The sequence below is a fragment of the Muscardinus avellanarius genome, assembly GCF_963383645.1.
Source record: "Muscardinus avellanarius genome assembly, chromosome: 1".
NCBI lineage: Eukaryota > Metazoa > Chordata > Mammalia > Rodentia > Gliridae > Muscardinus > Muscardinus avellanarius.
The window spans coordinates 122,991,071-123,017,635 of record NC_137786.1 but is presented as its reverse complement, the minus strand read 5'-3'; the positions used below and the strand labels follow the sequence as shown (position 1 = coordinate 123,017,635).

Genomic DNA, 26,565 nt, shown 5'->3' with positions numbered 1-26,565 from the left:
GCAGAGGACTCTGAGTAGGTGGGTTCTCCAACAGCAGTTCTGAGGAAGTGCCTTTGCTCCTACTGTCCCCAAGTGCTGACAAGTCTACCTCACTTCCCCCAAGTGAAGATCAAACTGTGTGTGTGTGTGTGTGTGTGTGTGTGTGTGTGTGAGAGAGAGAGAGAGAGAGAGAGAGAGAGAGAGAGAGAGAGAGAGAGAGAGAGAGAGAGAGAGAGAGAGAGAGAGAGAGAGGAAGAAGAAGAATAGGGAGGAGAAAGAGAAGGACTTGAGAAGGGGTTTATTGTGCAGTTCTTTTCTACAAACACCTACAAACACTAAGACTTGGCCTAAGAAAGTAGTATGAATACTGTGTGCATCTGAAGATATTCTTAGAGCAGGACCTCGAGCCATAGGCATGCTGAATATTAATCCCAACCTTACTAGGGTTTCTCAACAGCCACAATTGTCATTACAGGCTAGTTAATTATCTGGGCTGAGGAGCATCATGTGCATTGTAGGAGCTATAGCAGTATCATTCCCCTTTACCCACCAGATGCCAACAGTCCGCCAGCGTGACAAGCAAAACTGTGTTCAGCCATCACCACCAGGGGTCCCCTCCAGGGAAAAAGCATCCTTAGTTAAGAACCACTAACCTATATCACCTTTCCACCAACCTATTGCTCAACCAGAAGTTCTGCTTCAACCAATCCACCAGAAGTTCCAATGAGAAAGACAAGTCTAAAAGCATTCTTTGGTTTTCTGATCAGATGCCATTTTTCTTTATTCCACCCAAATGGTCTCCCTTCTATCCAGTTCTCAGAACTAAAACAATGCCTTTTGGAGAGCTCTCAGCAGAGACTATTTCAGCTCCAAATCTAGATCCAAGATATTCAGAGGTAACAAATAGAGAGGAAGGGCCATCTGAGAAAATTTGGGATTTTCTTAAAATAAAATGGAGTCAGGGCTGGGGGTGTAACTTAGTGGTAGAACACTTGCCTAGACGTCAGCTTGTGAAAGATGAATGGAGCCAGGATTCTGTCCCCAACAAGATGGGGAAGGGAGACAAAAACAAGTACAGTATGGTGTTTAAGAAACACCACCTATTGGAGGAAATTGTAAAAGGAAAATAGTCCCTCTGTTTGAATAGACTGTGTGTGTATGTGTTGTAATATATCAGTATGTTGTTGAATAGAATTTTATTATATGCATTGTCCATATTCTGTTTATCTACCCACCAGTCAACGAACATTTGACTTGTTTCCATATTTTACCTATTATAAAGCAATGTGCTGATATGAACAATCCAAGATAAGCCTTTGTGTAGATACAAGTTTTTGCTTCTTTGGTGTAGATACCAAGAAGTGAAGAATTGCTGGATCACATAGGAAATTCATGTTTAACTTTTTAAGGAGCTGCCAGCTGGGCGTGGTAGCACACTCTTGTAATCCCAGCATTCAGGAGGCTGAGACAGGAGGATTGTGGTTCACGGATAGCCTCAGCTACTTAGTGAGGCCCTCCGTCACTTAGTGAGACCCTGTTTCAAAATAAAGAATAAAAAGTAGGGGAGGAGGTGTAGCTCGGAAGTCAAATGCCCCTAGGTTCCATCCCCAGACCCGCAAATAAATAAATAAATAAATAAATAAATAAATAAATAAAATTTAAAGGACTAAAAAATAGGGCCGTGGGTATAGCTTGGAGGTAGAATGCCCACCCCCCACGAAAAAGAAAAGAAACTGCCAAACTTAGCCAGGCATGGTGGCACACACTTGTAATCCCAGTACTTAGGAGGCTGAGACAGGAGGATCACAGGTTTGTGGCCAGCCCTCTGCAACTTAATGAGACCTTGTTTCAAAAAAAAGTATAAAATATGGCTTGGGTGTGTAGCTCCAGGGAGGGGGGTAGAATGTCCCTGGGTTCAATCCTCAATACCAAAAAAAGAAAGAAAGAAAGAAACAATGAAAGGAAGGAAAGAAGGGAGGGAGGGAGGGAAAAGAAACTGCCAAACTATTTTTCAGGTGGATGGTACTAGTTTACTTTCCCACCAACAATGTAGAAAGGCTCTTGTTTTTCTGCATCCTCACCAGTATTTGTCACCATTATAATATTGCCATTTTATTTATTTATTTATTTATTTATTTATTGTTTTATGGCACTGGGGATTGACTGAGGGGTGTTCTACTTCTGAGCTCCATCCTCGGTCTGATTTTTTATTCTTTATTTTGAAACAGGGCCTCACTAAGTTGTGGACGGCCTCACAAGCTGCTGAGGCTGGTCGTGAACCTGCGATCCTCCTGCCTCAGCCTCCCAATTACTGGGATTACCAGCATGAGCCACTACACCCAGTTTTAATATAGCCATTTTAGTAGTTGTAAAATGATATCTATTCATGTACTTGTTGGCTATTCATATTTCTTTAGTGAAATGTCTATTCAAATTGTTATACCTTTCCTCTTTCAGGGATTGAATCCAGGAGCACTTTACCACTGAGCTACATTCCCAGCCCTTTTTATTTTTTATTTTGAGATAAGGTTTCCCTAAGTGGCTCAGCTGGCCTGGAATTTGCAATCCTCCTGCCTCAGACTCCTGAGTAGCTGGGATCAGAGAGAGGTATGGGCCATCATGCCTGGTTTTATTGCATTTTTAATATATCTAAGAAGCATTTAGTAAGTCTCCTGTCACAAAGATTTCCTACATGTTCTTTTAAAAACTTTTAGAGTTTCATTTAATTCTAACAATAAATGTCATTTTGAAAGTACTTAAGCTACTTGTAACGAATACAAATAAATGGAATCACAGGGTCATAATGCATTTGCACTTGTAATTTTATCAAATATTACCAAATTGAGCCGGGCGTCGTGGCACACGCTTGTAATCCCCGCACTTGGGAGGCTGAGACAGGAGGATCGCACGGGTTCGAAGCCAGCCTCGGCTACTTAGTGAGGCTCTCAGCAACTTAGTGAGACCCTGTTCCCAAATAAAATATAAAAAGGTCTGGGAGTAGAGCCCGGAGGTAGAAAGCCTCTGGGTTCCACCCCCAGTACAATAAAAAAAAAATTACCAAATTTTATTTTGTAGAGGTTGTACCAATACATACTACCAATAACAATAAACAAAGTACCTTTTACTCCATACATGTTCCATCAGTGCATTATTAAACAATTTGAACTGTGACAATCTAAGTTAAAAATAACACCTCAGTGTAGTCTTAATTTATTTTTTCTTACTAAAGCTGGGAGTGAACCATTTATTTTTCCTTCTCATGAAATATAGGCCCGTATATTTTGGGGGTTTATTATTATTGTTGTTATTATTGATTTGCAACAGTCTCTTACATATTTTGAAACTAGATATTTTGTAATATCAGTTGCAAGTATTTTTTCTAATTTTGTTATGTTTTTGGTGGTGTTGGTAGTAGTGGTGGTGTGTGTTGGGGGAGGAAAGGGGACTGAGGTTTGAACTCAAGGGAATTCTACCTCTGAGCTACACCCCCCACCCTGTTTATTTTTTATTTTGAAACAGTCTCATTAAGTTGCTGAAGGCCCCAATAAGTTGCTGAGGCTGTCCTTGAACCTGCAATCCTCCTCCTGTCTCAGCCTCCCAAGTACTGAGATTACAGGAATGCACCACTATACTCAGCTGTTATGTGTTTTTCTTTTTTAACTTTGATTATGGTTAAGTTTGCATGCACATTTTTCAAATATTTACATATAGTAGAATTTACTGATCTTTTAGGTTATGTTTCATATGTACAAAGATCTTCTCCCATTTTATATTATTCTTTTTAAAAAGTTCTTCAATTCGCCAGATGTGGTGGTACACGCTTGTAATCCCCATGCTTGAGAGGCGAAGACAGAAGGATTGCACAGGTTTTAAGAGACCCTGTTTCCAAATAAAAATATAAAAATAGATCTGGGAGTGTAGCCCAGATAGAAGGGTTTCCAGGAACCCCAGTACCACCAAAAAAAAAATTTTTTTTCTTCAATCCCTCACATTTTTGTGGTTTTATTTTATATATTTAAATCTTTGGTCCAGGCAGGGCATGGTGACATACACTTGTAATCCCAGCACTTGGGAGGCTGAGACAGGAGGATGACACAGGTTCAAAGCCAGCCTCAGCTACTTAGTGAGGCTCTCAGCAACTTAGTGAGACCCTGTTTCCAAATAAAGTATAAAATAGGTCTGGGAGTATAGCCCGAAAAGCCCCTGGTACCCCCAGTACCACACAAAAATAAATAAATAAATAAATAAATAAATAAATAAATAAATAAATAAATCTATCTTTGGTTCATCTTAAATTAATCTTAGTGTAAGGCCTAATGTATTGATAAACTCTCTTGGCCATAATGTAGAGTGAACCCACAGGCTTCCTACCACTGAGCTACCTCACCAATCTTTTAAACTTTTTATTTTGAAATTCATTCTCTTTCTCTCTCTCTCTCTCTCTCTCTCTCTCTCTCTCTCTCTCTCTCTCTCTCTCTCTCTCTCTCATCCCTGTCTCTTTTCTTCTCTGTCTCTCTTTTCCAGGGGCATTCTACTTCCAAGCTACACCCTCAGCTCTACTTTTTATTCTTTATTATGAAACAGGGTCTCATTAAGTTGTGGAGGGCCTAAGTAGCTGCGCTGGCCACAAACCTGAGATCCCCTTGTCTCAGCCTTCCAAGTGCTGGGATTACAAGCATGCACCACCATGCCCAGCATCTCTCTTTTTTTAATAATAGCCATCAAGCCGGGTGTGGTGGCCCAGGCTAGTAATTACAGCATTCAGGAGGCTGAGATGGGAGGATCACAGTTCACAAACAGCCTCAGCTACTTAGCAAGGCCTTCGCAACTCAGTAAGACTATTTCAAAAATTAATAAAGAGCTGGGCGTGGTGGCGCACACTTGTAATCCCAGCATTTGGGAGGCTGAGACTAGAGAATCGTGTTTCGCGTACAGCCTCAGCTACTTAGGCCCTTTGCAACTCAGTGTGACCCTGTTTCAAAATAAAGAACAAAAAATAGGGCAGGGGGTATAGCTCGAATGTCGAATGCCCCTGGGTTCCATCCCAAGACCCGCAAAATAATAATAATAATAATAATAATAATTATTATTATTATTATTATTATTTTAAAAAGACTAAAAAAATAGGGCTGGGGGTATAGCGCGGAGGTACAATCCCCCTAGGTTCTATTCCCGGTACCATGAAAGAAAGAAAGAAAGAAAGAAAGAAAGAAAGAAAGAAAGAAAGAAAGAAAGGAAAGAGAGAAAGAAAGGAGGGAGGGAGGGAGGGAGGGAGGGAGGGAGGGAGGGAGGGAGGGAAAGGAAGGAAGGAAAGAAGGAAAAGAATAAAAAAATAGGGCAGGGGATGTTGCTTGGAGGTACAATGCCCCTAGGTTTATCCCCGGGAAAGAAAGAAAAGAAAGGAAGAAAGAAAGGAAGGAAGAAAGAAAGAAAGAAAGAAAGAAAGAAAGAAAGAAAGAAAGAAAGAAAGAAAGAAAGAAGAAAAATAAAATAAAATAAAGACTAAAAAATAGGACAGGGGATGTAGCTCGGAGGAACAATGCCCCTGGGTTCCATCCCCAGTACAGCAAAACAAAACTATCAGCATAGGAGTGAAGTACTATCTTATTATGGTTTTGATTACCACCTCCCCAGTAACTACTTATGTTGAATATCTTGTCATATATACTTATTAGCCATTTGAGTATCTTCTTTGCAGCAATGTCTAATCCAGTACTTTGCCCATTTTTAAACTAGATTTTGCCATTGAGTAGTTATTAATATATTCCTTATATTCTTTTTTTTTTTTTTGTGGTACTGGGGTTCCTGGAAGCCCTTCTATCTCCGGGCTACACTCCCAGACCTATTTTTACATTTTTATTTGGAAACAGGGTCTCCTAAACCAGCGCGCGCAGCTGGCTATGAACCTGCGCGATCCTCCTGTCTGCCTCCCAAGCGCGGGGATTACAAGCGTGCGCCACCACGCCCGGCTCTGATATTCTTTCACACCCATGACTTGCAAAATTTTTCTCTGATGCTACGAAATTTTTCATTTGCAGTGATTCTAACTCTTGAAAAGTATGCTGCTTCTATAATTTTTGTGTATCTCAAGACGAACTTGAAGGATGAAATTTTCGCCACTATACAGATAATAAAAGTGGAGTTCAATCAAAAATAGCACACCACTATCACCTAATGCATGCTCAAAATTTGTAGCTGTTGTTGCTACTGCTTCATAAATAATACTCTGAAGGGTAACAGAAACTGCTTCAAAGAAGTATAAGGAAGTAAGAAAGCAGCAGCCCATTAAGTTTTCGACCACAGCCACAGTTTACAAGAGCATATCTGCCCATCATTCGTATTTCCAAGGCCGGGAATCAAAAGCAGAATATCTCCTAGCCACGCGCGGGTCCACCCCTGCCCGCCCCCAACCTGACCCAAGGCCACTTCCGGCCACTTCCGGCCCGCCCACAGCCATTGGCGCAGGCACCACGGAACGCAGCGTGCTATTGGCCCCCAAGTAAGGGCACACCTGCTTCCGGCGCCGCGGTGAGGTTTGACGGCTCTGGCGCTTGTTGATCACGTCAGCTCCGGTTGCCATGCTGAGTCGGAAGTGGGAGTCCTTTGGCCCCTGAGACAGTCGCGTCGTCCCTGCTGGCCCTGCAGGCTCCGGTAAGAGGGGAGGCGGCCTGAGGGAGGGAGTCGGCGAGTCTACCGTGGCAGATTTTCTCCTGGTCGATTGCCAGCAGGGGCCGCAACGCCCGTTCCTCCTCCAGGCTCCTTCCCCTGTGCTCTGCAGACCAGGGACCCTCTCCTTCAAGAACTTGGACCCTGCCCGATTTGGAAACTCGTACATTGCTCCAGCTTCTGGTTCCTTTCTGTAAATTCCTCTGCCCTGTTGGCCGTGCTTCTCCTGGAAAAGGCCAGAATCTTGGCCTTGCTTTATCTTTTGACGTCCTTTATCTAAAACGTGGGCCGGGCCGGTGGGTCCTCGCCTTCCAGCCAGTCCCTTGTGGAACCTGAAGGGATAACATATAAAGAGCAGATGACAGATCACCAGGTGGCAAGAGGATTAAATTAAGCACTAGTCTAAGCAATCTAATCAGTTGACTTCGTGTGGCAATATGTTGACAGTTTTTCAGACCAGTGATGGGCTCACTACTCGGAGCTCTCCTGGCACTCTGCTTCGTGTTTCTTTAGGCTTAGAAGACACTTCTAAAATTAAGTGGCTACAGCTCAGGAGCTTTAGTGGGTGCTCCTTTTGAGATCCATTTTTGACTCCCAGAGTAAGAAGGTGTTAACACTTTGGGTACCACGGGGAAGGCAGGCCTCTGAGATAAAATGGAACTTAAGAAAGAATGCTGTCTGCTTTTGTACTTGAGGTTCTTCCAACTTGCAGATAGATATTTTAAAAGGGTTTGTTGCAACATTAATATGGTCTGAAAATATTATTGGGTGGAACATATTACACTGGAAGCCATTTTTTATTTGATGCATGTAACAATCACCAGGTCAGAGACCTTGCAGAGTATGATTCAGTAGTTTTATTGATCGATTGGTTGATTCTGTGATGCTGGGAATGGAACCCAAGTGTGAGGCAAGTGCTCTACCATTGACTTACACCCCTAGCCCATAGGGCTTGATTTTCATAACCTCGGATTTACAAAGTATTAAAGTATTTCAGGTATTTCTGTTTAAAAGTAGTGTCGGTTTGGGTTTTTTTTTTTTTTTTTTCGGTATTGGGGATGGAACCCAGGGGCAGTCTACCTCTGAGCTACACCCTGGCCCTGTTTTTTTCTATTCTTTATTTTGAAACAGGGTCTCGCTAAGTTGCACAGGACCTCACTAAATAGCTGAGGCCGCTGGTGAACCGTGATTCTCCTGTCTCAGCCTCCCAAATGCTGGGATTGCAAGCTGTGCCACCACACCCAGCTAAATAGTGTCAGTTCTGATGTTAAAACATTGTGTCTTGTGTGCAGTGGGGCATGCCTGTAAATTCCAGCTACTCTGAAGATAAGGATCACAAGTTCCAGGTCAGCCTGGACAACTTAGCGAGACCCTGTCTTAAAATTAAAAGGGCTGAGCTGGGCGTGGTGGCACACGCTTGTAATCCTCACGCTTGGGAGGGTGAGACAGGAGGATCACATGGTTTCGAAACCAGCCTCAGATACTTAGTGAGGCTCTTAGCAACTTAGTGAGACCCTGTTTCCAAATAAAATATAAAAAAGGTCTGGGAGTATAGCCCGGAGATAGAAAGCCTCTCGGTTCTACCCCCAGTACCACCAAGAAATAAAAAATAAAAAAATTTTAAAAAATTAAAAGGGCTGGGGATGTAGCTCAGTAATAAAGCACCCCTGGTTGTAGTCCCCAGTACTGAAGAAAAAAAAAAAAATGGTTGTGCTGACAGTGGTCCTTAAAGGATTATCAGTACTGATCATGAACAAAAGCTTAAATCAGGGGAGGTCAAGATAATTTTGTAGGACCAGAGTAGACAACCTCTAGAGATGTAGACTCTTGCAGTGCTATACAAAGTATTTTTGTTTGTTTGTTTTGTGGTACTGAGGATGGAACCCAGTGTCATTCTACCTCTGAGCTATATCCTCAGCCCTAATTTATTATTTTATTTTGAACATCTCACTGAGTTGCAGAGAGCCTAAATTACTGAGGCTGGCCTTGAGCCTGCAATCCTCCTCTTCCAACATCCCAAGTACTGGGATTACAAGCATGCACCACCACGCCCGGCTTTATTTTTTATTTTGAAACAGGGTCTCACTAAGTTGCTGAGGGTTTTTCTGAGTTGCTGAGGCTGGCCTCAAACTTGTGATCCTCCTTTCTCAGCCTCTCAAGTACTGGCTTTACAAGCTTGTGCTACCATGCTCAGCTGAGAATAAGAGATTTTAAATAAAGGACAATTTTGAATTTGAAAACAAAATATCAAGCTTTCATTTCATTTATTTATTTATTTATTTTTGGTGGTACTGGGGTTCCTGGAAGCCCTTCTATCTCCGGGCTACACTCCCAGACTTATTTTATATTTTTGAAACAGGGTCTCTTAAACCAGCGCGGCTGGCTACGAACCTGCACGATCCTCCTATCTCCGCCTCCCAAGCACAGGGATTACAAGCGTGCGCCACCACGCCTGGCCTCAAGCTTTCATTTTATTAGACCTGCTTTTTGGAATGAGTGATATCTAGGTGCTCCTTTTTACATTTGTAAGTCCATTGAATAAATAAATAAACCTCTGCACAGAGGTTCTCACCAAGTGATCAGCCCTCCTTTTTCCTATAATGGATTACACAGCTTAGGTTTTCCTCTATGAACAGTTTGTGCGTAGATTTTAAGTAAATATGAAAAGGGTGAACATACAAAACTGTGCAGAAACCTTTTTGTTCTTAACAGAAGTTTGAAATAGCAACCAAGATGTATTTCCATTCTTGATTCTATACATGATTAGATTCCATACAGTTCCTAGCCTGGTAGCTTGATCCTCATTCCAAAAGCAGTGGAAACCAGACATGGTGGTGCACTTGAGAGGCTGAGACAGGAGGATCACAGGTTTGAGGACAGCCTCAGCAGTATAGCACAACTCTAAGCAACCTAGCAAGAGACCCTGTTTCAAAACAAAAAATACAAAGGACTGGGGGTGTAGCTTGGAGATAAAGTGCCCAATCCCCAGTCCCACAAACAAACAAAGACAAGTACTAAAAGCCTTACCTGTTGATTACAGGAACTCAGGAATGTAAGAGTCATTCAACAAATATTTAGGATTTTGTGATTGTGAAGTATAATGGCAAACACAAAAAGAATAGTCAGATATGAACCTGTACTCAAAGAGCTTACAGTTTAGTAAATCCGAAAATCTGTTTAGAGCTGGGTGTGGTAGCACACACCTGTGATCCTAGTACTTGGGAGGCTAAGAGCAGAGGATCACAGATTCAAGGACAGCCTTAGCAAGTAGTAAATGCCCCTGAGTTCAACCCCCAGTACACCACACACACACACACACACACACACACACACACACACACACACAATATCTGTTTAAAAATACAATATAAAAAGTAACAAATTCCATCTAGGCATGGTGTCACACTTGTAATCCTAGCATTGTGGAGGCTAAGATAGGAGGATCACAGTTTGAGGACAGCCTCAGCTACTACTTAGGCCTTTTGCAACTCAGTGAGACGCTGTTTTAAAATAAAGAATAAAAAGTAGGGCTGGACGTGTAGCTTGGAGGTAGAATGCCCCTGGGTTCCATCCCCAGTACAGCAAAAAAAAAAAAAAAAAGTAACAAATTCCAGAAAAAGAAGTATGTAGCCTAGTGACAGAGTATTTTTCTAGTCCCCAGTGCTGAGTTCAATTGCCAGCACTGCAAAAAATAAAAAATAAATTTAGCCAGGCGTGGTGGCACACACTTGTAATCCCCGCGCTTGGGAGGCTGAGACAGGAGAATCGCACAGGTTCGACGCTAGCCTCAGCTACTTAGTGAGGCTCTCAGCAACTTAGTGAGACCCTGTTTCCAAATAAAGTATAAAATAGGTCTGGGAGTGTAGCCCAGAGGTAGAAAAGCCCCTGGGTTCCACCCCTAGTACCACAAAATAAAATTAAAAAATAATTAATTAAATAAATAAATTTAAAAATCAAGGGAAAAATTTTCCAGAAAAATACATTTAGATAAAATGTAATAGGAAGATAGCTTTTCTGTATAATGGAACATAGTATAATACTGAGAAAGAAGGAAATAATGCCATTCGTGGTGCCAACTCCCCGGTGTCTCTCTCAGTAGTCTTGAGAGCCCATGCTATAAATCCTATATCGCTGCATGTGGGTGCATGTGGTATCTCTCCTTTGTAATGATCTGGACTCTCCAGTTGTGTTTTTAAAACATTCAAACTGGCATATACAACTTAGTGGAACTTACCAACTTTTGTAACTGCAAAGTCTGGAAGACCTCTTTTCATCTCTCATGTTTTTCTATTTCTTGCTTATTTCTAGATCTTTTCTAGGTGATGTAAAGATGGCAACTGTAGGTTTATATAGTGCCACTCTAGCAACTCAAGAAGGAAAAAAGAGTCCCCCCCCCCTTTTTTTATAGGTTCAGTCAAAGGCCTGTGCTGGTGTTCATGCCTCTTACTGGCCTTGATAGAGTCTTTTGCCAACCCTTGGATCAGTGAGTTTGTCCAGAAAATGCCATACTCTTTGAGAGGACAGAGTCCTGTGCCCATTCCTGAAGCTAGTGAATAAGGTCTGAATACCCTCTGAATATATGGGATTGACCAAAGTGGAATTAATATTCAGAGGAAACAGTGAGGATGTATGTTTAAAAAAATAGAGTAATGCTTTAGAGACAACAAATAGCAAGAGCTCGCCATAACTTTTGCATTCCTCTAGAGCACAAGGCCCTCGGTATGGAGGAAGGTGGTGGTCACTAAAAGGAGACAGTTCTTGGTCCATCTGCCTGAATGAGAGGAGATCATTAAGCTTCTGCAGAGGTTGCACAAGGGATTATTGTTAACTCCAGCACCTAATATAATATCCTTTTTTGTATTAGCCTCCACTAAAGTACATGTGGCAAAAAACAAAATGCATAGAGCAACATCTAACAGTTCAGTTCCCTGAAGCAGTAAAGCTGAAAAGAAACTAGGCATTCTGCCTAAGGTATTACATTGATTAGCCATTAAAAGTGGCAGAAGATGTGAAACAACTAGTGGAGATGCCATAGAACTGTTAAGAAGTAGCCGGGCAGCTGGGCGTGGTGGCGCACGCTTGTAATCCCTGCACTTGGGAGGCTGAGACAGGAGGATCGCACAGGTTTGAAGCCAGCCTTAGCTACTTAGTGAGGCTCTCAGCAACTTAGTGAGACCCTGTTTCCAAATAAAATAGAAAATGGGTCTGGGAGTATAGCCCAGAGGTACTGGGTTCCACCCCCAGTACCACCAAAAAAAAAAGCCAGGTGTGGTGGTGCATGCTTGAAATCCCAGCATTCAGGAGGCTGAGACAGAAGGATTGCGGTTTATGGACAGCCTCAGCTACTTAGTGAAGCCCTCTGCAACTTACTGAGACCCTGTTTCAAAATAAAAAATAGGGCAGGGAGTGTACCTCAGAGGTCAAATGCCCCTAGGTTCCATCCCCAGACCCGAGGGTGGGGGGAAGAAGTAGCCAGGCATGGTAGCTTGTAATTTCAATACTTGGGAGGCTGACACAGGAGGATCACAGGTTGCAGCCAGCCTCTGCAACACGAGGCCCTGCACAACTTAAGGAGACCCTATTTCAAAATAAACAATAAAATAAATAGGACTGGGGGTGTAGCTCAGAGAAAGAACAACCTTGATTTCAAATCTCTAGTAACATACACATAAAAAAATCAGATAAACAATGAAGGGTAGCTATAAAATTAAGCAAAGACTGTTCAGATTCTAGTTGAAGCAGTAGTTTTAAGCCTATGAGTAGAGGGAGATTGCATAACATATATTAAAGACCCACAACATACAGCTAATCTGGTTCCAGTCCTGATCTGCCATTCCAAGTCTGAGTTTCTGTGTAGCTGAGGAATACCCAGGTTCTACCCTATGTCATAAAAGTCACCTTGTCTTCTCCATAGTGAATCAAAGAAGCTAGTGTGCCAACTCAGGGTGGTCGGGGAGTACTAGGGATTGAACCCAGGGGCATTCTATCTCCCAGCCACATACCAGCCCTATTTTATTTTTTACTTTGAAACAGCATCTCACCAAGTTTCAGATGGCCTTGCTAAGTTGCTGGAGCTGGCCTGGAACCAGCCATCTTCTGTCTCAGCTTCCCAAATACTGGGATCACAGGCATGCACTACCACTCTTTCTTTGACTTCAATAATTCTTTCTGTTTAACCTGTTTTCTTAAAAGTATAGCAAATAGAAATATGTCAGCAGATAAACGCATTGCAGCTGAACGGTTTTTAGGCTTTTTTATTTTCTCCATTCATAGATCAAGCCATCAGGTCCAGTTGACAGGTTTGTAGCCATCTTGCCAGGTTTGTAGCCATCTTGCCAAAAATGTTTTGAGTTTTGAAACAGGAATTGGCAAGTCTTAACACAAACCTTTTCAGATATAGTCAAGAAATGGGAAAAGGAATAATGGGCATATTATAGCTGTTGTGTTATCTGTCCTTCAACGTCTAACACCTGTCCTTTGCAAAGCCCCTCCCCCTAGGTCTGGATGGAGGATACCTTAAAGTGAAATGACAGACCAGGAGAATAACAACAGCATCTCAAGTAACCCCTTTGCTGCTCTCTTTGGCTCCCTGGCTGATGCCAAGCAGTTTGCAGCAATCCAAAAAGAGCAGCTGAAGCAGCAGTCTGGTAAGTAGAGGCCAGTAGCAGCAGATGAGATGGCCTAGAATGAGGGCTTCTCCAGTTAAGTAGTCTTTGGTGCTTAATTGCAGTTAGAATTTAAGTTCCGGACAGAAGTTGTATTTTGTCTGTCTGGGGCAGACAGTAGGTTTTTTTGTTTATTGGGTTTGGGTTTGGGTTTAGGTTTGGGGGCTTTTCCCTTCCCAGCCCTCCTCCTTGCATTAAAAAAAAAAAAAAAACAGCTGGGTGTGGTGGCGCACGCTTGCAATCGCCGTGCTTGGGAGACTAGACAGGAGGATCGCGTAGGTTTGAAGCCAGCCTCAGCTAGCTTGAGACCTTGTTTGCAAATAAAAATATAAAATAGGTCTGGGAGTGTATCCTGGAGGTAGAAGGCCCCTGGGTTCCATCCCCAGTACCACCAAAAAAAACCACCAGATGACAGGTGGTCCCAGTTGTGATCCTAAAGCTATCAAGCTACATCATTTAAAAAAGTAGCCCCTAGTAAAAGCTTTTTATTTATTTTATTTTATTTTACTTTTTATTTTATTTATTTATTGTTTGCGGGTCTGGGGTGGAACCTAGGGGCATTCGTCCTCCGAGCTACACCCCCACCCTATTTTATATTCTTTTTAATTTGAAACGGGGTCTCACTAAGTTGCGGAGGGCCTCACTAAGTAGCTGAGGCTGTCCGTGAACCACAATTCTCTAGTCTCAGCCTCCTAAATGCTGGGATTACAAGCGTGCGCCACCATGCCCGGCCAAAGCTTTTTAAATCTTTTTAACATAGGAAAACAAGGTAGTAGGTGTAATTGTGGAAAACAAATCAACCACATGCAGCTAAAAAAAAACAGATATAAAAGGAAGAATTATCAAAACACTTTTTTTTTTTTTTTACTGGAGGTTGAACCCAGAGACATTCTACCTCTGAGCTATACCCCAACCCTGTTTTTATTTATTTATTTATTTATTTATTTATTTATTTATTTTGTAGTACTGGGGATTGAGCCCATTGAGCCAGGGCCTCATCAAGCATGCTAAGCAAGAGCTTTACCACTGAGCTATATCTTCAGTCCTTTTGGGGCACTGAGGATTGAATCTAGAGACATTCTACCTCTTGAGCTACACCCCCACCCCTATTTTATTTTTTACTTTGAAATAGGGTATCACTAAGTTGTAGATGGCCTCGCTTAGCTGCTGATGCTGACCTCGAACCTGCAAACTTCTTGTCTCAGCCTCCCAAGTACTGGGATTACAAGCGTGCGCCATTACACTCAGCTCTATTTTTTGTTTTTGAAACAAGGTCTCATTAAGTTGCTGAGGGACTTCACTAAATGGTTGAGGCTGGCCTGGAACCCACAATCCTCCTATGTGAGCCTTTTAAGTACAAGGATTTCAGGTGTGTGCCACCAGCCCAGTTTTATAGACTCTTTTCGACCTGTAGACAAAAGAGATTATTCTTAAGCTCAGTGCTTCTGGGATCTTCTCAAGTGAAGTGTTTCTTCTCTTTTACTGAATGGCTTCTTTTGTAGCTTACGGCTGTGAACACAGACTTCTAACTGGGTGTGATGGTATATACCTATATCTTGGTACTTGGGAGGCTGAGACAGGAAAATCACAGGCACAAGGCCAGCTTTCATAACTTAGTGAGACCCTCAGTAACTTAATGAGACCCTATTTCAAAATAAGAAATAAAAAGGGCTGGGGAAATAGTCAGAATGCCCTTGGCTTTAATTCTGAGTACTCTGCCCCCACAATTTAAAAGACAGACTTCTAAGAAGTCTGATTTTCTTAGAAGATCTAATGTGAAAAAAAATCAAAATAATCTCTCACTAATCAGAAAAATATTCTACCTCACCACACTGGTGGCACGTGCCTGTAACCCCACTACTTGGGAGGCTGAGGAGGATCAAAAGTGGGAGACCAGACTCAAAAACTAATGAGATGCCGGCGTGGTGGCGCACGCTTATAATCCCCGCGCTCGGGAGGCGGAGACAGGAGGATCGTGGTCGCGGACAGCCTCAGCTACTGAGTGAGCCTCTAGCAACTTAGTGAGACCCTGTTTCCAAATAAAGTATAAAATAGGTCTGGGAGTATAGCCCAGAGGTAGAATTCCCCTGAGTTCCATTCCCAGTACCGCAAAAAAAAAAAAAGCATACACACACACACACACACACACACACATACACACACACACACACACACACACACACACACACACACACACACACACACACACACACACACACTTTCCACTCCATCTGGGGTCAAATTTAAGATCATGCCCAGCTTCCTCCTCTCAAAAGACAAACTAAAAGAATTAGGTCGATATTTCTAAGATATTCACAACCTTTCAGCCTAGAAATTGCTCCTTTCTCCAAAAAGAAATAATAGTATTTCTCTATTGAGAAAAATAGATGTTTACATTTTTCCTTTATTTTATTTATTTCAAAAGAATAATTAAGCCGGGCATAGTGGTGTACGCTTGTAATCCCAGCATTTGGGAGGGTGAGTCAGGAGGATCCAGGTTTATGGCCAGCCTCAGCTACTAAGTGAGGCCCTCTGCAACTCAGTGAGACCCTGTTTCAAAATAAAGAATAAATTGGGTGTGGTGGCGCACGCTTGTAATCCCAGCATTCAGGAGACTGAGACTGGAGGATTGCAGTTTGCGCACAGCCTCAGCTACTTAGGCCCTCTGCAACTTAGTGAGACACTGTTTCAAAAATAAAGAATAAAAAATAGGGCAGGGGGTGCAGCTCAGAGGTAGAATGCCCCTGGGTTCCATTCCCAGACCCGCAAAAAAATAAAAAAATAAAGAATAAAAAGGGCTGGGATGTAGCTTAGAGGTAGAATGCCCCTGTATTTCATCCCCAGTACCACCAAAAAAAAAAAAAAAAAAAATGTTTAGGTGCATAGCTGAGTTGTGGCCTTGTTTGTTTTGTGATTAGAATTGAATAAAAAGGTAAAGGTAAGACAGATCAGCAGTAGACCGGGGGATTGGATGAATCAAAGAAACAGAGAATTACTGAGTATTTGAGTGGCTGGAAAAAGAAGCGAGGCCAGCTGGAGCTGAGAGCCTGGCACCCACTGGGCAGTGGAAATAAAGCAGGTTCCTTGTTATGATTTTGCCACCTCATCATCTTTATTTACACTAAATTTATCATGCCACCACATCCAACCTGTTTGCCACCAGCAGCGACTGCTCTGCCAAAGTCTCATCCTTCTCTATGGAGCTTCACTTTTACTAAACTCAAGACTCATCACAGTGAAGCACCTCTTTCTTCTGAGGGTTTGCCTGGACTTGCAGAGTAACCATTCTGTTGATAGAGAAAAGCAGATATAGGCGAGGCTCATAGTGAAGTCATTTCAACGTGGGTGCCATTGTAGGAGGTGGGTTTTTTGTTGTTGTTGTTTTGGTTTTTTTGGTGGTACTGGGGTTCCTGGAAGCCCTTCTACCTCCAGGCTACACTCCCAGACCTATTTTATACTTTTTTTATTTTTGGAAACAGGGTCTCTTAAGCCAGCACAGCTGGCTTCAAACTTGCACGATCTCCTGTCTCCACCTCCCAAGCACGGGGATTACAAGCGTGAACCACCACGCCCGGCTTAGGAGGCCGTTTTTTAAGTTGCTGTATAAAAATTTAAAGAAAAACTAATGGCTCAGTGGTAGAGCAATAGAAAAGAAAAAAATAACAAACCAGAAAGGAAGAAAGAAATGAAAGATGTGACAAACAACATATATATGTTAATTAAATGGTAAAAAAAAAATCTAACATCACTAATCATTAGAGAAATGCCTATTAGAAGAAGTTAGATCTAGGCATGGTGGTACATGCTTATAATCCCAGCATTTGGGAGGCTGAGACCAGAGTATCACAGTTCAAGGACAGCCTCAGATACTACTTAGTAAGGCCCTTTGAAACTCAGTGAAACCTTGTTTCAAAATAAAGAATAAAAAATAGGGCTGGGTTTGTAGCTTGGAGGTACAATGCCCCTGGGTTCCATCCTCAGTAACACACACACACACACACACACACACACACACACACACACACGAGTTAGTCCAGGCATGATGGCACACACTTGTAATCCCAGTACTTGGGAGACAGACAGGAGGATTGCAGGTTCACAGACAGCCTCAGCTACTTAGGCTATCCTCAACTTCATGAGACCCTATTTCAAAAATAAAAGATTAAAAAATAGGGATAAGTGTGTAGCTCAGGGGTAACAATCCCAAGTACTACAAAAAAAAAAAAGATTGTTTTTTTACCTATGAAACATGAAGATTCACACACATTCTTATTTTCTATTTGTTTGTTTTTTCCCCCAGTGCTGGGTATCAAACTCAGGGCCTTGCACTCACCAGGAAATTGCTCTGCCACTGAGATACATCCCCAGCCCCGCACATTCTCTCATATACTCGTGGGTAGGCAAAGATCTCTCTGAAGGCAACTTGGTAGTATATGTTAACTTTTTATTTTATTCTTTTGGTGGGGGGGGGGCTGTACTGGGGTTCTTGGAAGCCCTTCTACCTCCGGGCTACACTCCCAGACCTATTTTTACATTTTTATTTGGAAACAGGGTCTCCTAAGCCAGCGCGCGCAGCTGGCTTCGAACCTGCTCGATCCTCCTGTCTCTGCCTCCCAAGCGCGGGGATTACAAGCGTGCGCCGCCACGCCCGGCACTATGTTAACTTTTTAAATGTTCAAGCTCCGGCCAAAAATGTAGCTCAATTGGTAGTGTGATCACCTAGTTTATGATCCCTGGATTTGATTCCTAGCACTGAAAAAAAAAATAAGGTTCAAGCTCTTTGAGCCAATAATTTTCCTTCTATGAGTTATCCTGTCAAAATACACATATGAGTGAACAAGTCCATGCAGTATTACTTAAAATTGTGAGTTAGAGAAATATACATACAAGTAAACTCTGCAGTATTATTTTAAAGTTATGAAAACTTGGAAATAACTATATGGTTCATCAGTTAATGAACAATGTTAAAGAGTTTAGCTACTAAGTTACAGAGCATGCAAAAAATGCAAAGAGCGCTCCGATAAAAGGAATGCTGGGCAGTGATCCTAGCTACTCAGTGCTGAAGGCGCGGCATCTCGAAATCAAGGCCAATGTGGGCAACACAGTGAGACCCTGTCTCCCGGGCAGGGGGAAAGCCAGCTGAACAGCACTATGTATTACATGATCCCTTTTTTTAGGGGGGAAAAAATTTAAATCATAGTCATGGAGCCTGGTGCAGTGGCACACACTTGTAATCCCAGAACTTGGGAGGCTGAGACAGGAGGATCGCAGATTCACAGCCAGCCTCAGCTCCTTAGTGAGGCCCTCTGTAACTCAGTGAGAACCTGTTTCAAAATAAAGAATAGCCAGGAGTGGTGGCACACACTTGTAATCCCAGCACTTGGGAGGCTGAGACAGGAGGATCACACAGGTTCAAAGCCAGCCTCAGCTACTTAGTGAGGCTCTCAGCAACTTAGTGAGACCCTGTTTCCAAATAAAGTATATAATAGGGCTGGGAGTATAGGCCAGAGGTAGAAAAGCCCCTGGGTTCCATCCCTCATGCCACCAAAAATAAATAAATAAATAAATAAAATAGGGCTGGAGGTATAGCTCAGAGGTAGAATGCTCCTGGGTTTTATCCCCAGTACCACACACACAAAAAAATATATATTAGTGAATATTAGGGCAAGATTAGGAAAAAAACTGAAATACCGCTAAATTAAATGCTTGACTGTAGAAATTGGTTCAGAGGAGACTTTCTATACTGTACTTTTCCTCACAGTTTGGAATTATTAAAACAAATGCATTCTCTAGGAAAAAGCCCTGCATTTAAAATAATTGCAAGCATTTTAATCTATTAGGTAATTATTTGTTCACTAGGATTCCATTAAGAAGGTAATGTTGCTATTTGTGGCAGTGTGGAGTACAATTATGGGCAGAAGTAATAAAACTTTTACTTTGAAAATGTGGTAAGATTTATAGCCAGGGATTTCAGAATCCTATACTTAACTTGCCTGACTCTAGCTGTTCACTAATTAGATGGTTAACTCATTTCACAACCAGAATTATCCTCCTCTTGGTTATATTTGTCATTTTGGTAGTTTACTTGATTCTCTCTAAAAGAAAGGGATCTAATGTTTAACACGTTATATGTTCTGGCAGATGAACTCCCGGCTAGCCCAGATGACTCAGATAATAGTGTGTCAGAGAGCCTGGATGAATTTGACTACTCTGTGGCTGAGATCAGCCGATCATTCCGGTCACAGCAAGAAATATGTGAGCAACTCAACATCAATCACATGATTCAAAGGATCTTCCTCATTACTCTGGATAACAGTGAGTTGCAGGCTTGTAACCAGTCTGTTCATTATTCTATCCTTTCAGCCTGGCTTAGGGACTTCTTTGGCTCTGAGAAACCTATTGCTTTTAATGATTAAACTAATCCACTGTACTCCCTGGAACAACAGAGCTTATATTTGTAAAGCCTTTGGTGTGACCTAAAAACAGTATTAGACAAATTGAACTTTTATTCTTTTTTTGATACTGACCAGATCATATAACTACACCCATTTACTACCTTGAAGGGAAGTAGAAATGGCAGCTGAACCCATTTTCTTCTTACATGGAGCCCTACGGAGTATAAGATAGTGATTTCCCTCTACTTTCTATATGTAGTTGAACCCCAAAGTTAGTGCAATGCCTGGGATCTGCTCTTTAAATGTCACAATGATGGGTTTATAACAAAGCCCATGCTTTGTTGCTGGGGATGAGGGGGTTAAATCTTTAGGTACCACTTTGTATATTAAGATCACTCTGATGAAGCTGGGCGTGGTGGCACACGCTTGTAATACCGGTGCTTGGGAGGCTGAGACAGGAGAATTACATGTCCAAGGCCAGCCTCAGTAAGTAATGAGACTCTCAGCAACTTAGCAAGACCCTGTTTCAAACAAAAAGTAAAATAGGGCTAGGGGTGTAGCTCAGAGGTAGAATGCCTCTGGGTTCAATCTTGAGTTCAGAAAAAAAAAAAAATTATCACTCTGATATTACCTGAGTCAAACTTGGACTCAAGTCAAGAAAAATGCTGTTAGGATAGTTGTCTGGAACTGGGCACAGTGGTGCACACCTACAGTCCCAACTACTCAGGAAGCTAAGGCAAGAGGATCAGTTGAGCCTAGGAGTTCAAGACCAAACAAGGCACCATAGCAAGGTAGATAGGTAGGTCGGGTGTGTGCGTGTGTAAATCAGTTGTCTGCATTGTTTTTATAAGACCAGGAGCATTTTCCTTAACCTGTAATATTGAAACCACTTCCCAGGTGATCCGAGCTTGAAAAGCGGGAATGGCATCCCCAGTCGTTGTGTGTATTTGGAAGAAATGGCAGGAGAGCTGGAAGATCAAGACTGGCTTGACATGAGCAACGTGGAGCAGGTGTCATTCTTATGTTCCTAACGTCTGCCTTCTGTAAAAACTAGCATGCAGCTGAACTCTGTTCACTGTTCCAGACCGTGATGTTGCGTACCTCTTACGTTGTGTTTGCTATTTCTCTTTTAGCTTCTACGATGGCCACAGGTCCACATATGTTCATCATTCAAGAACAGTTAAGCCAGGCATGGTGGTGCATGCCTGTAATCCCAGTACTTCAGAGGCTAAGACAGGAGGATCATTAGGTTTTAGGCCACTCTTAGCAACTTAGTGAGACCTTGTTTCAAATTAAAAACAATTTTTTTAATGAGCTGGGACTGTAGCAAAAAAAAAAAAAAAAAAAAAAACAGTTAAAATGTAGTCTTATTTATATAGTTTGCCATATAAAAATAATTAGTCCCTTTTCTGAGTTACGTATTTATTTCTTAATTTGGTGGTGTTACAGATTAAACCCAGGATCATTCTGCCTCTTGAGCAGCCCTATTTTATTCTTTATTTAGAAACAGTCTTGCTAGGTTGCTGGGCTGGCCAGCACAGATGTAGAATGCCCTGGGTTATAGTCCTAGTACCACAAAAAAAAGAAAATGAGAAAATCTTTAGTCGTCCTTTCTCTGCCTCCCAAGAACTGAGATTACAAGTGTGCAGCACCATGCATATTGTGGCTTTTTCATGTATCTGTCTGATCTCCCTTACTATACTCTTAAGTTCTTTAGGACAAGGTACATATCTCCTTATTTTTGTTTTGTCTTATGTTTTGTTTTGCTTTGTTCCTTTGTGTTGCAGTGCTGGGGATCTTACCAGAGCCTTTCTCATGCTAGGCAAGAGTGCTCTACATTAAGCTGTATCCCCAGCCTTCTTTCTGCTTTATTACCTTTCAAAAATCAACTTCTAGCCAGGCGTGGTGGCGCACGCTTGTAATCCCCGCGCTTGGGAGGCAGAGACAGGAGGATCGCGCAGGTTCGAAGCCAGCCGCGCGGCTGGCTTAGGAGACCCTGTTTCCAAATTTTAAAAAATGTAAAAATAGGTCTGGGAGTGTAGCCCGGAGGTAGAAGGGCTTCCGGGAACCCCAGTACCACCAAAAAAAAAAAAAAAAAATCAACTTCTAGGTGTGGTGGTGCACACTTTCATCCTAGTACTTGGTAGGCTGAGACAGGAGGACTGCAGGTTTGAGGACAGCCTCAGCAAGTAGTGAGACTGTCAGCAACCTAGCGAGACCCTGTTTCAAAATCAAAATAAAATAGGGCTGGGGATGTAGCTCAGAGGAAGAATTCCCCTGGATTCAATCCCTGGTAACACACACACAGAGAGAAGAAGAAAAAAATCAAATGATGCTGAGACAGGAGGATCACAAATTCTAGGCCAACCTGGGTAACTTAGCAAAACTCAAAATAAAAAGGGCAAGGGGAATAGCTCAGAGATTCATAGGTTCAATCCCCTATACCGGGGGGTGGGGTGGGGGCTCAGAACAGTGCCATGAAAAGTCAGCTTTTCATCCCTGTAGTGCATTATATTAACTTATATGAAGAGTTATCCTGCCCCAGTTTTGGAAGTTCCAACCGTGATTCGTCAGCCCATGATTCTGAGCCTGTGTCAAGGCAGAGAACATGATGGTGGGAGCACATGGTAGAGCAGAGAGAGAGAAACACGGCCCCCCAGTCCATGCTGGGGTACACCCCCAGTGACCTACGGACCTCCTTCCAGGCCTCATGCCTTAAAGTTTGCACCATCTCCTAGTAGCACCACCCTGAGGACCACAGCCTTAACACAGAAGCCGCTAAGGGACATTTCGAGATCCACACCACAGCAAATGCATCATAACCATTTGAGCACTGTAATAATATGAAGGAAGTAAAAGTTTAATAGAGAAGACACTTGACAACTTACAATTTAACTTTACATATTTTAAGTATCTTACATAGTCTGCTTTGTTAGCACAAACCTATAATCCCAAGATTGAAAGGCTAAAACAAGAGGACCACAGGTACAAGTCCAGTGTGTGGTAATTTAGCAAGACCCCATTTCAAAATTAAAAATAAGCCAAGTGGCCAGGCATGGTGGCGCACACTTGTAATCCCAGCATTTGGGAGGCTAAGACAAGAGAATGGCGGTTTGCAGACAGCCTCAGCTACTTAGGCCCTTTGCAACTCAGTGAGACCCTGTTTCAAAATAAAGAATAAAAAATAGGGCTGGAGGTATAGCTCGAAGGTAGAATGCCCCTGGGTTCCATCCCCAGTACCCCCCCCCAAATAAAAGCCAAGTGTGGTGGCACACACCTGTAATGCTAGTACTTAGGAGGCTGAGACAGGAGGATTGCAGGTTCAAAGCCAACTTCAGCAGCTTTGTAAGGCTCTCAGCAACTTGATGAGACCCTGTTTTCAAATAAAAAATAAAATGGGTCGGAGTGTAGCTCAAGAGGTAGAATACCCTGAGGCGTCAATCCTCAGCACCACAAAAAATAAAAATAAAAAATAATTTAAAAGGGATCAGGGTCGAGCTTAGAGAACCACAATTGCCATTACCACAAAAATAAATAAATACATAATTTTTTATTTATTTATTTATTTATTTATTTATTTATTTATTTATTTGGTGGTACTGGGGTTCCTGGAAGCCCTTCTACCTCCGGGCTACACTCCCAGACCTATTTTTACATTTTTATTTGGAAACAGGGTCTCCTAAACCTGCGCGATCCTCCTGTCTCTGCCTCCCAAGCGCGGGGATTACAAGCGTGCGCCACCACGCCTGGCTATAAATAAATAAACTTTTAAGGGAGTGGTGGTAGTGGAGGTTGAATCCAAGGGTGTTCTATCTCTGAACCACACTCCCAGGCCTATTTTATTTTTTTTATTTTGAAACAACTTCTTACCAAGTTGCTGAGAGCCTTGTTAAGTTGCTGATGATACTGGCTTCAAACCTGCAGTCCTCCTGTCTCAGCCTCTCCAGTATTGGAATTACAGGCATCATCACACCTAATAAATAAAACATGTTATATATAAATCTGAGTGAGGCCGGCAATCACATAGAATAGTAAATGTAGATTGAACTTAAGTTTAATCACTGATTCTCACCACCATTCAGTAAATAGGCTCTTAATGCTTACTCTCTGCTAAGACAGCTCCAGACACTTGAGGCTTGAAACAGAATCTTAGGAAATTGCAGAGGGCCTCACGCTGCTGGAGCTGGCTGAAAACCTGTCATCCTTCTATCTCGGCCTCCCAAGTATTGGGAGGATGCATCACCATGCCTGGCTCATTTTCTAACATTTTCTCAAGTAATAACATACTGGGTCCTTTTTCTTTCTTCATTCTAAACCAAGTTTGTAATTCTTGTGATAACGTGTCAAAATAACTTATCAGCCAGGTGTGGTGGCACACTCTTGTAATCCCTGTACTTGGGAAGCTGAGACAAGAGGATAGCAGGTTCAAAGCCAACCTCAGCAACTTAGTAAGGCTCTTAGCAACCTAGTGAGACCCTATTTCCAAATAAGGAATAAATCAGGCTGGAGGTGTAGTTTGGAGGTAGAATGCCTCTGGATTCAATCCCTAGTACAAAAATATAAATAACTTTTTACATTTACTATTCTAAGATTCTCTTTAGAGGTAGTAGTTAAATACTTTTGTTTCTTTTTCTTAACAGGCCATTTTTGCTCGCTTGTTACTTCAAGACCCAGGAAACCATTTGATTAACATGACCTCCTCTACAACCTTAAATCTCTCTGCTGATCGAGATGCGGGGGAGAGGCACATTTTTTGTTACCTTTATTCATGCTTCCAAAGAGCCAAGGAAGAGGTAAAAGACTATCCTATTTAATGCTGTGTTGTGCTCTTGGGTGTGGTTTAGCATATAAGTCAGAGTTGGATCAGTTTCTTTTATATCAGTTTATACACTTCACAGTATATCTGAAACTGGATAGATCAGAGGCATTAAGAGTTTGTCTCTAAAGCTTTAGTCTCCTTTTTATGACTTGTAGTCCATCTCTCTGGCCAGAGCCTCCTATTCTGTCTTCAGAACCATTAAGAAATCACACTCTTAAAAGGAAAAGCTCTGAAGCCAGTGCAGTGATACACACCTGTAATTCCAGTACTTGGAAGGCTGTGACAGGAGGATTGTAGGCTTGAGGCCAGCCTTAGCAATTTAGTGAGACCCTGAGCAACTTAGCAAGACCCTGTTTCAAATTAGAAATAAAATAAGGTTAGGGTATAACTCAGTGGTAGAAAGCCTCTAGGTTCAATCCCCATCTCCCCCCTACCAAAAAAAAAAAAAAAAAAAATCTGATAAATTCATTTCCAATGAGGTATAGAGTAGGATAAGCTTGACACTTCCAGGATTAGAATTTTGACAGGTAAAAGAACCAAGCAATGAGTCTGTCATGAATTTTCAAACACCCACAAGAGACCAATATTGTTTTGGGACACAGCATCTCTTCCATTATACTATTGTGTCTACCCTTGCTCCAGGTCAGAAAGCTAAACTCTTTCTCTCTTTATGCTATTTACAGATTACCAAAGTTCCAGAGAACCTGCTGCCCTTTGCGGTGCAGTGCAGGAATCTTACTGTGTCCAATACCCGGACAGTTCTCCTCACCCCAGAGATCTATGTTGACCAGAACATCCATGATCAGCTGGTAGACTTGATGTTGGAAGCCATCCAAGGAGCCCGTGAGTTTTTAGATTCTTTAGAGCCCAGGTTTTTAGTTTCTACATTTTGATTTCCAAGTTTTAAAGTCTTCTAATTGCATTAGAAAGTCTCAGCCATTCTGGTGTAAATTAAGGAAGGGCTGAATACCAATAGAATTATCAAAAGTATCAGAAGAGTTAAGAGCCAGTGCGACCCTGGAGTATGCTGCAGCGTTAAATAACTCCATCCCCAACACCCAGAACAAAAAACAGAGAGAGCCAGCATGTAAAGGCATATAAAAATTCCTGTGGCCTCCTTTCTCTCATTTGTCTTCTGTTAGATTTTGAAGATGTAACTGAGTTTCTAGAAGAGGTCATTAAAGCCTTGATATTGGATGAGGAAGTTCGAACATTTCCTGAAGTCATGATTCCAGTATTTGATATTTTGTTGGGCCGAATAAAAGATCTGGAGCTCTGCCAGATCCTGTTGTATGCATATCTAGATATTCTTCTCTATTTCACTAGGCAAAAGGAGATGGCTAAGGTAGGTCTGAAAGGTGGTATCTATTCCTTGAACTGGAGCTTTTAACACTTGATCCTTTCCTCTACCAACGACACTATATTTCCTATAGAATATAGAAAATGGGATTGGTTGTTGTATAGACTTAATTCCTTGGGGCCCTTTCACTCCATCACCTTTATCCCACCATACAGACAAATAAATAAGACCTGTCTTCTCCTGCAGGTTTTTGTAGAATATATTCAACCTAAGGACTCCAGCAATGGGCAGATGTACCAGAAGACTTTGCTGGGAGTCATTCTGAATATCTCCTGCTTATTAAAGACTCCGGGCGTGGTAGAAAATCATGGATACTTTCTCAGTCCATCTCGTTCCAGTCCTCAGGAGATCAAAGTACAGGAGGCCAACATCCATCAGGTGGAACTGTTTCCCTGGGGTATCCTAGCCCACTGACCTTAGGTTAAGTAGAGTCTTTACAAGAACCACATACAGATGAGGCTGCTTGAGGCTCTTTGGGAAAGCAGATTGCTCTGGCTGACTCTTGCCAGAGTGACGTAAAAAAATTGCCCACCTGGTAGCATATGCTAAGAGCAGAGGATAACCTTTCTGGGCTGAGAGTAAACTGCTGCGACACTTGCCCCATTTGGTGGCATTGCCACTTCCCTCCACCATCACCCTTCTCACTGAGCTGCTTTTGTCACACTGTTTCTAAAATCTTTT

The 26,565-nt window shown here is 42.2% G+C and overlaps 1 protein-coding gene across 4 annotated transcripts in view; it reads left to right on the top strand.

Moving 5' to 3' along the window:
- Positions 1-13,171: 13,171 nt before the first annotated feature.
- UBE4A (ubiquitination factor E4A) overlaps positions 13,172-26,565 on the top strand; it is a gene marked incomplete at both ends in the record, with an annotated part of 39,781 nt that continues 26,387 nt past the window's right edge. For 2 of the 4 annotated variants that reach the window (XM_080708788.1, XM_080708787.1), the window contains 7 exons: positions 13,172-13,292; positions 19,452-19,625; positions 20,603-20,715; positions 24,346-24,498; positions 25,208-25,367; positions 25,667-25,869; positions 26,071-26,262. In XM_080708788.1, coding sequence (XP_080564914.1) covers positions 13,172-13,292; positions 19,452-19,625; positions 20,603-20,715; positions 24,346-24,498; positions 25,208-25,367; positions 25,667-25,869; positions 26,071-26,262 — 1,116 coding nt within the window. Of the gene's footprint in view, positions 13,297-19,416; positions 19,626-20,602; positions 20,716-24,345; positions 24,499-25,207; positions 25,389-25,666; positions 25,870-26,070; positions 26,263-26,565 lie in introns of all 4 variants that reach the window. The other 2 variants (XM_080708786.1, XM_080708785.1) reach the window with 2 other exon arrangements.